Genomic DNA, 13807 nt, shown 5'->3' on the forward strand with positions numbered 1-13807 from the left:
GCAGCAACCACTGAATTGAATTATATTATATGTATTATTGTATTATATATTGTGTGTATATATATATATTGTATATGTATAGGGGTGGGACCCTTTTGAGCCAATCTTGACATCTACAAAAGTTTAGTCACATGTAATGTTTTCAATGTAGGTGTAAAAATAATGTATATGTATAGATTTCTTTTGTATTTAATGTCATTCTTTTGATTTGTTTGCATGGCTCAAAATAAACCATTCATTCATTCATAGTGCTTTATTGATTCCTTCAGGATGACTACTTTTAACTTTCACTTGAGCCATATTAGGCTAAAGTAACAGTACTCTTACTTGACTAAAATTTTTGGGTACTCTACCCACCTCTGCTGAACTCTTTTGGAACTAATTCAGGCTATAAATGAACTTTTTAAAAAGTGAGTGCTTCCCTGTAAATGACTTATTTTTTTGACATTCCATTTAAAATGTCTAAAATCAGCTTTAAGTTCTTGAGTGTACACATATGTGGTAAGATACCAGCTCTCCACAAGAATAAATTTACTCCCCTAATTGAAACATTTCATTCTAATCTGGAAATTAGCAATAATTTACATATAACTACAGCAGGTAAAGTAAATTGCATCGAAATAAATATGTTTGCAAGCTTTCTGTATCTTCCAATCTTTTTAACAATCTTATTTTTTCATGTTCTAAATAAATTATTCTTATCCTTTATTTGGAAAGGTAAAAAAAATAAAATAATGGATAGATCCCCCACCTGATAGAGAAATCATTTGATAAAATTAAAAATGACCGGGAAGCAGAATTTGGCAGAGTTGTGCATGATAGTGATTATAAATCTACATTAATACATTTAAGTGTGTATTTCTCATTGCTTTATTTAATATTTTCCCAATCAAATGAATATATAAACATCCATCCATCCATCCATCCATCTTCTTCCGCTTATCCGAGGTCGGGTCGTGGGGGCAGCAGCCTAAGCAGGGAAGCCCAGATTTCCCTCTCCTTAGCCACTTCGTCCAGCTCTTCCCGGGGGATCCCGAAGCGTTCCCAGGCCAGCCGGGAGACATAGTCTTCCCAACGTGTCCTGGGTCTTCCCTGTAGCCACCTACCAGTGGACGTGCCCTAAACATCTCCCTAGGGAGGCGTTCGGGTGGCATCCTGACCAGATGCCCGAACCACCTCATCTGGCTCCTCTCTATGTGGAGGAGCAACGGCTTTACTTTAAGCTCCTCCCGGATGACAGAGCTTCTCACCCTATTTCCACCCGGCGGAGGAAACTCATTCCGGCCGCTTCTACCCGTGATCTTGTCCTTTCGGTCATGACCCAAAGCTCATAACCATAGGTGAGGATGGGAACGTAGATCGACCGGTAAATTGAGAGCTTTGCCTTCCGGCTCAGCTCCTTCTTCACCACAACGGATCGATACAACGTCCGCATTAATGAAAGACGCCGCACCGATCCGCCTGTCGATCTCACGATCCATTCTTCTCCCGCTCGTGAACAAGTCTCCTAGGAACACTTGGGGCAGGGTCTCCTCCCCAACCCGCAGATGGCACTCCACCCTTTTCCGGGCGAGAACCATGGACTCGGACTTGGAGGTGCTGATTCTCATCCCTGTCGATAATAAATAAACACTTGAAAAAAATAAAATTATTTTTAATAGAGATTTTGAGGGTAAAAGTAGGACTGGTTGTTCATCAGATTAGGACAAGGCACTGTCGTGTTATTTCATTTTGTCAAAAGAAATTAATTCCAAAGTAAAAGAAAGTTATAATTGTCATGAGGTTACGTTTATGGAGATAATTGGACATGATGTTCCTTTTCTCCACACACCATTTACCAGATAAAATCTCCCCCATTCAAATAAATGATTAGTCGAAATGCAGACTGATTGCAATACTCTATAAAACACAATGTATGACCTTTAAAAATCTACGAAGCACAGAAATAGTTCTGCAACAAAAGTATGAATTATCAATAGTGTGACAAATGCATGTTAATCTGTCAATAACAATGATATATTTTTCAAACATTTAAAAAAATGTCACTAGAGGACCGTATAGCACTTTCTTGGGTATCACTGTTGATTACAGTGTTTAAAAAACAAAAGCAACTAAATTGATCCAAATAGGTGTGTAATAAATGTTCTCAGGGCTTTGGATTGATTGCAACTGCACTGTACAGATTGCCTTAGTAGAAATGTGGCCTCTTATCTGAGCAGGCTTCATCAGTTCGTGCTCTTAGACTTAAACATGGAAGCTCAGGTCTGAGGGCTTGGTGCTGGATGCAAAGTATGTATTCTATACAGGAGGGGACATGCCTTGATGATGACAAAACGGCAGCTGTTAAAATGAAAATAAGTGAGATATCTGCCAGCATAACAACAATATTAGGATCGTTCGTACAGTAGAATCTCAATTTACAAATGTAATTAATTCCTGAACATGGTTCGCAAACTAAAATGTTTTTATCATGAAGTAGTTCCCCTTAAGAATCAATGTTAACATTATAACAGGCTCTAGCCTCGTCAGAAGCCCCTAACATATATTTTTTTTAAAACTGCTCACTTTAAATACTCACTTTATATATATATATATGTCTTAATTGGATTATCCAGAGAATAGTGTTCGATACCGTGGTAGAGCGCAATATGTATGTGTGGGAAAAATCACAACACCACTTCATCTCTACAGAACTGTTTCATGAGGGGTTCCCTCAATCGTCAGGATTTTTTTTTTTTTTTGATTGAGGGAACCCCTCATTAAACAGTTCTGTAGAGATGAAGTAGTCTTGTGATTTTTCCCACATATACTTATATATATATATATATATATATATATATACATATTAGGGTTGTGAATCTTTGTGTGTTCCACGATTCGATTCAATATCAATTCTTGGGGTCGCGATTCGATTATATATATTGATTTTTTTTCGATTCAACGCGATTCTCGATTCAAAAAAGGATATTTTTCCGATTCAAAACGATTCTGTATTCATTCAATAAATAGGATTTCAGCAGGATCTACCCCAGTCTGCTGACATGCTAGCAGAGTAGTAGATTTAAAAAAAAAAAATGCTTTTATAATTGTAAATGACAATGTTTTATCAACTGATTGCAATAATGTAAATTTGTTTTAACTATTAAATGAACCAAAAATATGACTTATTTTATCTTTGTGAAAACATTGGACACAGTGTGTTGTCAAGCTTATGAGATGCGATGCAAGTGTAAGCTACTGTTACACTGTTTTTCTTTTTTTGTATTTTTTATAAATGTCAATGATAATGTCAATGACGGATTTTTAATCACTGCTATGCTAAAATCGTAACTACTATTGATAGTGTTGTTGATAATATTCATTTTTGTTTCATTACGCGGTGGGGAGAGTGGCCGTGCGCAACCCGAGCGTCCCTGGTTCAATTCCCACCTAGTACCAACCTCGTCACGTCCGTTGTGTCCTGAGCAAGACACTTCACCCTTGCTCCTGATGGGTGCTGGTTGGCGCCTTGCATGGCAGCTCCCTCCATCAGTGTGTGAATGTGTGTGTGAATGGGTAAATGTGGAAGTAGTGTCAAAGCGCTTTGAGTACCTTGAAGGTAGAAAAGCGCTATACAAGTACAACCCATTTATTTATTTATTTACTTTTGGTTTGTTCTGTCGTGTTTGTGTCTCCTCTCAATTGCTCTGTTTACTGCAGTTCTGGGTGTTGCTGGGTCAGGTTTGGTTTTGGAATTGGATTGCATTGTTACGGTATTGCTTGTGTCTTGTAGTTGTGCTCGAAAAACCAAAAAATCTGAAATAATTTTACCTTGTGTATGCATGGGAATATTTGTGGCATTGTTGTTAAACACTGGGAGTTTCAGAGTTATAAAACAGCAGTGGTTTCACATAGTCACCGCTAGCGTTAGCAAAAACTCGCAGTTTGAAGCGATTCTTAATCGGCTCGTGTCCCGGTAGTGCATTCTACGCCGTAATAAAGTCCGCTTTGGAATCTTTTTCGGTCCACAAATGCCCCTTCGCCGATAAAATCCTCGAACTGAAGGGGCCGCAAGTTTGGAGGCCAAATAGCTAAAATGCTGGCTCAAAACAGTTGAGTCGGAACCAAAAGTTTGAACACATTTAAAGCGTTTCTGGTCACACAAAGTGATCTTTAAGACAAGCTGACTACTTGTCGCAATGTATGACAATTGTGGAAATAAACCTGTCAGAAGCGCTGTTTGCAGTCAATGCTCTTTGAAATGGCTGCGGTCGTATGTACAGGATGTAAACAGGATGTAAACAGGATGTAAACAGGATGTCACGTAGAGGCCCCTGCTTCTTCTTATTGTTCGCACACTGATGCATATTTGGCCCTATGTAAACGTTCGTGAACCAAAAATTATGCAAAGAGTCGTATGTAAATTACGGTTTCACTTAATTTCCTTCAGTTGTCTCAGTAATCAAAGGGAAACCTGAAACCAAAAGTGTCTGTATCCTGTTATAGTTGTCATACCAGACCCCTTCCTCTGTTCACAGATGGTTCTTCAGCTTTGACATAGCACTTTCCTCACTCCCCTCTCAAAACATGTGTCCTCCTTGTCCAGAACATATATATTATTGTCCCAAAGAAAGTGTTGTTGTTCTCTATGAGGTGCAGGTAGACAGCTAAGTCTGTTTGCTCATCTGTGTTGTGTCATGCACCTGTTTAGTAGTTGTTGGGTTTTCCCAATCCATAAATCATTGCAGTCGTCACTGCCCTGGACAGCATACACCAATATGTTTTTTTGATATATCATAACAACTGTCATAGAATAGAGCAGGGGTGTCAAACTCAAATACAGAGTGGGCCAAAATTTTAAACGGAACAAAGCCGCGGGCCAAGGTTGAACAAATTAACCTTTTTAATAGGGACCCAAACAAGTTTTGCATTAAATATTGAACAAGCAAGGCTAATATAACTTTAGTGACATGCAAAATCCAGTTTCAAATAATAATAATAATAATTAAAAAAAATATCAATGGCATATCAAAAAAAAATTTAATAAAAATGTTATGCGTTTTTATCTATTTGCAATCGTCTGAGGTAAATATCAATTTTTTTCCACAGGCTAATAATACATTTGAAAATAAAATAATAATGAATGAACCAAACATTCAAGCCTTGAAGTAGCAAGAGAAAATGCATGAATAAAACGTTAATTATTGGTCAGTTTGCTGGAAGTTTCCCGGAAGACTTAGTGCTGCAAGGGGTTCTGGGTATTTGTTCTGTTGTGTTACGGTGCGGATGTTCACCCGAAATGTGTTTGTCATTCTTGTTTGGTGTGGGTTCACAGTGTGCCGCATATTTGTAACAGTGCTAAAGTTGTTTATACGGCCAACCTCAGTGTGACCTGTATGGCTGTTGACCAAGTATGCCTTGCATTCACTTGTGCGTGTGTGTGTGTGTAAAAGCCACAAATATTATGTGACACGCTGTTAGTATGGAGGAAAAGCGGACGTGACGACAGGTTGAAGAGAACGCTAAAGGGAGTGCCTTAAATGCACGCCCCCAATAAAGTTGTCCAGGTGGAAATCGGTAGAAATTCGGGAGAATGGTTGCCCCGGGAGATTTTTGGGAGTGGCACTGAACTTCGGGACTCTACCGGGAAAATTAGGAGGGTTGGCAAGTATGAGTATTAGCGGTGAATGCGGTGTTACAGCGGCACCGACGCTGTATAACATCGGCGGGCCAGCTCTAATGCTAAATTGATATTGCCTCAAGGGCCAGATTAAATTACACGGCGGGCCAGATTTGGCCCGTGGACCAGAGTTTGATAGCCATGTGTTAGAGGATACATACTTTGGGTTTGGTACAGTGCTTTCAGACTAGAGCTGTCTATCTATGGGCATAATTTATTAAACATGTTCATATGAGAGGCCAAATGTCTTTTAAGACAAAATGAACAATCCAGTTCAATGCCCTGCGAAAACAATGACCTGGACAATCGAGATTGTATTTTATAGCGCAACCCTGTAGGTCCACACCTACAATGGATAGTTACCTTTTGGGACATTTTTTCAAATACTGGTCAACGGTTAGTTCACAATTCTTATGACCACCTGGACCTTCTGTAGGTTTCGACCTTATTGAATTTTTTTTGCCACACCCACATAAGCAAACTCAATTTCCCTCTCGGCCGGGCAGGTGCTGCTGAACTCCTCCCTCTGATAGGCACAGTTCAAGTACCGCCAAACAGCTGTCATCTCAGTCGGGATTTCAAAGTTACGATACTTCATGGCCACCACCTGAAAAAAACACAGTATATAGTTGATACCTCAACATTTTCATTTCAAAATGTGGGAAATAAAAATAAAAAACAAGGGCAAAAAATGGACTCTAATCACCAAACTATAATACTAAAAAAAATAAATAGAAATGTTTAATATAAGTCCATACTAGGACCTAGGGGTGTAACCGTACGTGTATTTGTATTGAACTGTTTCGGTACGGGGGTTTCGGTTCGGTCCACAGGTGTACCAAACGAGTTTCCACACGGACATATTAGGTAGCGCACCGCACGTTGTGTAAACAATGCAGAGCGAGGCACAACACAGGGCATGGTAGCAGCGACCGGGCTAGGACAACATGTAAAAGCCAGAGCTGGAAGGTCCTCCTGCCTTAGTTAACGTCTCCCGTTTGGGAACACTTTAGCTGCGCGATACAACAATGGAGGTCGGAGGTTTGCCGACATTGTTCAGCAGCTGCTTCTGACAACACGTCAAGCATGCTAACCCATTTGAAGCGTCACCACCGCATTCAAGCAGCCTCTCCTCGGCGAGTCAGGCAGGACTGAAGCAATAACATACATTTTTTTAGCGGCACATTGAAGACCATCCATCCATCCATCCATTTTCTACTGCTCGTCCTGTTCGGGGTCGTGGAAGGGTTGCTGTATTGCATTAAAACTAGATTTTGACCAACTTCTATGGTGGAAGAAAAATAAACCCATATATCCTCTTGCTACCAAGTTAGTTAATCTGAGGTTGAGTTGACTTGAAACTGTTTAATGTTGCACTTTTTATATGTGGAAGAAAAGTTTTGTCATTTTATTTCATGTGAGCAACAACTGGAGGCAGTTTAATGTTGATTAACGTGGACCCCGCCTTAAACAAGTTGAAAAACGTATTGGGGTGTTACCATTTAGTGGTCAATTGTACGGAATATGTACTGTACTGTGCAATCTACTAATAAAAGTTTCAATAAATCAATCAAAAAAAGCACTTTATATGTAGAAATGTTTTGTTAAGAAAGCATTCTGAGCCTTATCTTATTTAGTTTTTATTTCATACATGTTGACCACCCTGGCAATGGACCCTGTGTGTATATGTATGTTATGCCATTGTTTACAAATTTGGTAAATAAATAACATAAAAAATCTATATTTTGTTGTTTTCTTACTGTACTGAAAATTAACCGAACTGTGACCTCTAAACCGAGGTAGGTACCGGACCGAAATTTTTGTGTACCGTTACACCCCTATTGGGACCAGAACACAAGTTCTGGTTCAAGAACCTAACAATGTGTAACTCGGTTGTTAGGGTCACTAACAACGGAGCTATCCATTCCAATAAAAATGTTTCCAAAACTGTTTGGTACATGACCAAGTATCTCAGCAGACTCATAAAGAAAGAAGAAAGAGAATGAATGAATGATTATTTTTATGAATAAACCTTTAGGATGTGTAGTTTAGGGAGCAGGTTGCAGTCCGCCAGGGTGAGGTCCGGTCCGTCCAGGAAGCTTCTTTTGGACTCAGGGACATCTCCTGGGGCGTCGGCGTCTATCTCCTCTGGTAAAGGAGTCCGCAGGAAGTCGTCAAGGTGACGAAGAGACTTCAGCAAGGCTTTCTCTAAGACTGAACAGAAAATAGGTTTAACTAGAGGTGTGATGTTAGTCCCAAAAAATTTATCTTTTGAACTGTTTTTTTAAGTGAAGGATGAGAGCCTATTAAAAATTGCGAGACATTCGTTCGTGAGCCATTTTATAGACAAACTTCCCAGGCATGGCATGGTACACAATTGACTGGAAAATGAGTCAAAGGAAACATAGCAGTATTAGGATTAACTGTTCCACTTAATTTTTCTGTTGTAGATTTGTGGACTAGTTCAGGTGTGCACACCCCAAGGGTACTACGATTTTGCGTTCATGTTTGTATCTTCTCCAGTTTTGTTGTAGCTTTATTTATATTTAATTGTAGACATATTATTCGTATCTATTAATCATATATTTTATCGGTGCTTGTGATCCACAAATTTATTTAGTTTAGGAATTGTCAATACATATATGGCAGGGGTGTCCAAAGTGCGGCCCGGGGGGCATTTGCGGCCCGCAGTTAATCGTTTACCGGCCCGCCACACATTCTGGAAAAATTGCAAAATTGATAGTAATGCAAAAATTAAAAATAAACATTTGAAAAAAGTGGAATGCGGTGAAATCGAATGAGAAAAATTGGCAATATTGACACAAAGCTGCCATGCAGTGCCTTTTGTCTTCATTTTCTTTTTTTTTCCATTGCTCTAAAAAAAAAAAAAGGACTAAAAAAATCTATGTTATAATGAATTATTACTTAGAAATTATCACTTTAAAATGTTTTATGTGGAAAAAATATTGCATATGTTGTGCGGTTGCCATATAAAAACATCAAAGTTTAGACAAAAGAGCATACAACAAACAAAATAATAGTTTAAACTTAAAATCGACAGATATATCGGAAAAGTAAAAAAAAAACTATTACAAATGCATCACTTTATGAGTGGGGAACCTTTCGGATCTCAAATATATTTAGAAGGATTTTATTTAACTTACTCAAAAATATTAAATAATTCAAATCAATGGTGTCCTGCATTATTGATCTTTGAGGGCTTTAATTGCTAAATAAAGGAACTCTCCAGAAGGAATAAATAAACTACTATCTATCTATCTATCTATCTATCTATCTATCTATCTATCTATCTATCTATCTATCTATCTATCTATCTATCTATCTATCTATCTATCTATCTATCTATCTATCCATCTATCTATCTATCTATCTATCTATCTATCTATCTATCTATCTATCTATCTATCTATCCATCTATCCATCTATCAAAATACTGCATATTTCAGTTTTACTATAAAAAAAACAAAGTTGTCTTTGACAGAAAAGGCATAAAACCTTATTTGTTTTACTTTATATCAACCTCAAGTTGATATAGAGATTTACTGTAAGCATTAAATAAAATTAAAAAAAATAACAATAATTTGACTTATTTTTAAAATTTTAGTGACTGAGACCCTCTATGCTCCCCAGGACCCCTAAGGATAAAAAAAAAAATCCATATATTTTGTTATGGTTTGAAAATGAAAAATATCAAAATTGCCCCCGCATGCTTAAATGTTTCCGTGTGCGGCCTTCTGTGGAAAAAGTTTGGACACCCCTGATATATGGGATATGGCACTACCTTATGGAATGTTTACAATGAAAACATAAAAGCAAAAAAAAACTTTTGTAAATATTTCGGGAACATTCTCACCAATATGCTCTGTGTAAGTTTGAATTGTTCTAATCCATGTATAACTTTTCATTTTTTCCTTGTTCAAAAATCAAGTAAATTTAATGAAAAAAATAAGAAATGTAGCAACGAGCCAGTCTTTTGAAAGGCTATTTGAAAAATGTATTTAAGAACCCGCTCCCTTCAAAGAGACATAAATCCCACCTCTAATACAAACAACAGAATATTTTTCAGGGGACTGGTGATTATTTATTCTGGGTCAGATAAAAGAGGCTGAATCATTTCTCTTGTTATAGTAAAAATTTAAAAAAAAACACAGTGAAGTATTTTATCAAACTAAAACAAAGAACTGTGGTACACAGTCCAAAGAAATGAAAGCCCACGGTGATCGAGCTATGGTGGTCCACTGTAAAAAAAAAAATGTCTTTTTTATCGCACACTAAGCAGTGTTGATCTTCACATCGTAGATCTGGAAGTTCATGTACTTCAAAGAAGTTCACACCGGCAGGATTGTTTTGTTGAATATTGCTTTTCTATTTTTTTTACCTAAGAATGGACTGTGTTTTTGCTGGCACTCCTTTTGAGAAGGGTCTAACTGCAGCTGCAGACACTCAATGTTGCACCCCCAGTGATGACGACAACATAAGTGAATAATGTCTTAAAGACATGGGCAGAGTGACGCTGACAATGCAAAAATGGACGATTGATATGTAACATGATCCAAGATGGCTAATGCAATGCACCATGGTTGTTATTATTTCAGTTGTTGTATGTATGGCTTTTTTAGCTGCTTGTATGCAACCCCAACCCAAACTTTACCCTAACTCTAACCAAAACCCAAACCTACCCCTAAGTCAGTGACATGCGGTGAACTAAACACCAGGTGAGGCATGCATACTTATTTTTCTTCTTTTTTTTTTTTTTTTTTACTTAAATTCATATGTGCAGCTCTAGTCATTGTTGATTAAAGGGGAACATTATCACCAGACCTATCTAAGTGTCAATATACACCTTCATGTTGCAGAATAAGGACCATATATTTTTTTAACCGATTTCCGAACTCTAAATGGGTGAATTTTGGCGAATAAACGCTTTGCCATTATTCGCTCTCGGGGCGTTGTGACGTCACCTAGGTAGTCAATCCGCCATTTTCTCAAACACATTACAAACATCGAGTCAAATCAGCTCTGTTATTTTCCGTTTTTTCGACTGTTTGTCGTACCTCGGTGTGTTGTCGGAGGGTGTAACAACACGATCAGGGACGGATTCTAGTTGACTTACGTGGAGTGTGTATCGATTAGCACGGTATGCTAATCGATTAGCACGGTATGCTAATCGATGCTAACATGCTATTTAGGCTAGCTGTATATACATATTGCATCGTTATGCCTCATTTGCATCCAGCTTTCCCTCCACCCACATTTAATGCCAAACAAACACATACCAATCAACAGATTTAAGTTGCACCAGAGTCCTCTGATCCGAAAGTCCCTCGTCTGCAAATTTTACCGGTGATGCTACGACAGACATGGCACAGAGATGTATAGATACCCTGCGACACTCAAAGCAGATGCATTTCCAACGATAAAGTCAACGAAATCTCCAAGGTGAGTTTTGTTGATGTTATTGACTTATGTGCTAATCAGACATATTTAGTCGCGGCATGACTGCCAGCTAATGGATGCTAAGATGCTATTTAGGCTAGCTTTATGTACATTTGCAGCTATATTTGCATCCAGCCTTTCACTCCACCCATATTTAATGCCAAACAAACACTTACCAATCGACGGATTTAAGTTGCTCCTGGTGCTACGACAGACATGGCACAGAGATGTATGGATACCCTACGACACTCAATCGTTGGTTAAGAAGGCGATCGCCGAATAGCTTCAATAGCTATTCGCTCAATAGCTTCAGTTTCTTCTTCAATTTCGTTTTCGCTATCTGCCTCCATACTCCAACCATCCGTTTCAATATATGCGTAATCTGTTGAATCGCTTAAGCCGCTGAAATCCGAGTCTGAATCCGAGCTAATGTCACTATATCATTTAGTGATGTTGGCATCACTAAATGACGTCACAGGAAAATGGACGATGGATTTAAAGATAGCGAAAATCAGGCACTTTAAAGCATTTTTTCGGGATATTCCATGATGGGTAACATTTTGAAAAAAACTTCGAAAAATAAAATAAGCCACTGGGAACTGTTTTTTATTGATTTTAACCCTTCTGAAATTGTGATAATGTTCCCCTTTAAGGTTGTACATTAAAGTAACAGGAAGAAAAAGGGAGATATTCTTCGCTTTCATAAAAACGTTATCATAATGATATTATGATATGATAAATGGTTCCAAAAAGTATTTATTAAAGTTTTTATTAAATACTTTTTGGTCCTATTTGCTTTTAACAAAATAAATCAAGTATTGTGAGTCTATCTTACTTTTCTGTATTTGTATCTGAAGCAGCAATAGCTATCCTCCATGAAAACGTACTTTGTATGACCACATTCATTTTGTCTTAAAGTCCAGTTTAGAGAAGTATTTCATCTTGGATACAGTATATAATCCTCCATATTGGCAGACACATTCATTTAATTAAATTTCATTCCAAAAAAAATTAAACATTATTTTTGCATCCGACAAAAAACACCCACACACGCTGGCTTACTCTAATAAAAATGCCATGTTTGTTAAAAATACAGTTACAAGAAAAAAGAAAAGAAAAAATGCTGGCTTCTGCTGGAGAGACCTGTGTCTGCTAGCTTGAGCGCCCCCACTTCTCCCAGTGTGGCGAGTCAGAGTACTGCTGAGGCATTGAACTGCAAGTTGACAATATATCGCCCCCTACCTTGAGGCAGAGGTACATGCTGCCTCATGGCCTGCCTTTTCCACTTGGCAACAAGCAAGCGTCCCCTTGCACGCACGCCCAATACACACTGTGTGTAGCCGTGGAGGCACCGCCTGTGTCTGCCTCACTTCTCATCTGCTGCATTGTGTTGATCAGGAAATGTTGACGATTTTGACCATGAATATTATCAAAATATACAGGAACCACACCAAAATCACATAGAAAGCATAATCCAAAAGAGAAATATTACAACTTATTTTATTTTATTACTTCGATTTGGAACATCTCATGGTTAAGCCACCTGGTGGCAGGTGAGGCACTGCTTTACTTGCCTCCCTTGACAGCACGTCGCTGCCCTAACTGTAACCCTAACTTATTTTTAGCAGTACTTTTTAAATTTATTTATGAGTTTTGTGTTACGTATTGTCTCTCCAACTTTACTTCCGTTTAAGACAGGCTTTCCTTTCCTTTGTCGTCACCCCTGTGGGCACATCTTTTAGGGGGCGCAGCTTAGAATAGGCGCGACTTAGACTTAAAGAGGGCCCAATTTAAGGCTGGAATCTACTCTGGCGTCGCATAGCTTGCGTCCCTCCCGATTGCATCTTGTTGTATTTATAATGATGATTCTTCCGTTAGGGGTGGCGCCCGACTTGTAATTCTATTTCAAAACACTAAGGGGCAGTGTCTCCAGAAGGAGCAACTGCAGCTGTTGTTGACTATATATTGTTTCCTTCTTGTGAAGAGTGACAAAAGACGACAACCACAACATCGACATCTTTGTCTACACCGGAGCTAAACATTCACAATCAGCAGTTTACTTTTAATGGATATTTTACTGATAAACCTTTGTAAAAATTGACTGTGCAACTTCTGAACAAGTTGCGGCAGAGGACGCTATTACTAATATTTGCAACGCTATACGGACATTCGGGACATGGGACAAGAGAGAGCTATCAAGCAAGTAAAACTGTTAAATAACTATTGTAAGTTAAGGACACGGCGACACAAATTTAGGTCTTTTTGACGGTGCATGCCAGCCTTGTGGGAGGGTACGCAGGGGTAGAGGGCGCGACGCATTGCTTATGCAAGCTACGTGACGCGAGAATTTACACCAGGCTTTAGACTTAAAATGGCCACAACTTAGAGTGTTTGCATGTGCAGCTAGATGTACAGTGGGGCTAAAAAGTATTTAGTCAGACACCGATTGTGCAAGTTCTCCCACTTAAAATGATGACAGAGGTCTGTAATTTTCATCATAGGTACACTTCAACTGTGAGAGACAGAATGTGAAAAATCCAGGTATTCACATTGCAGAAATTTTAAAGAATTTATTTGTAAATTATGGTGGAAAATAAGTATTTGATCAACCATTCAAAGCTCTCACTGATGGAAGGAGGTTTTGGCCTAAAATCTCACGGTAAATGTCCCCATTCATTCTTTCCTTAACAC

General features: G+C 38.4%; 1 protein-coding gene across 1 annotated transcript in view; it reads right to left on the reverse strand.

Annotated features, from left to right (window-relative positions):
* Positions 1 to 2952: 2952 nt before the first annotated feature.
* Positions 2953 to 13807, reverse strand: part of LOC133555140 (midasin-like) — a 45190-nt gene continuing 34335 nt past the window's right edge. The window contains exons 5-6 of the mRNA XM_061904656.1: positions 7692 to 7873; positions 2953 to 6266 (exon numbers count right to left, since the gene is read on the reverse strand). Coding sequence (XP_061760640.1) covers positions 6105 to 6266; positions 7692 to 7873 — 344 coding nt within the window. The 3' untranslated portion in view covers positions 2953 to 6104. The remainder of the gene's footprint in view (positions 6267 to 7691; positions 7874 to 13807) is intronic.

The sequence above is a fragment of the Nerophis ophidion genome, linkage group LG06 (assembly GCF_033978795.1).
Source record: "Nerophis ophidion isolate RoL-2023_Sa linkage group LG06, RoL_Noph_v1.0, whole genome shotgun sequence".
Classification (NCBI taxonomy): domain Eukaryota; kingdom Metazoa; phylum Chordata; class Actinopteri; order Syngnathiformes; family Syngnathidae; genus Nerophis; species Nerophis ophidion.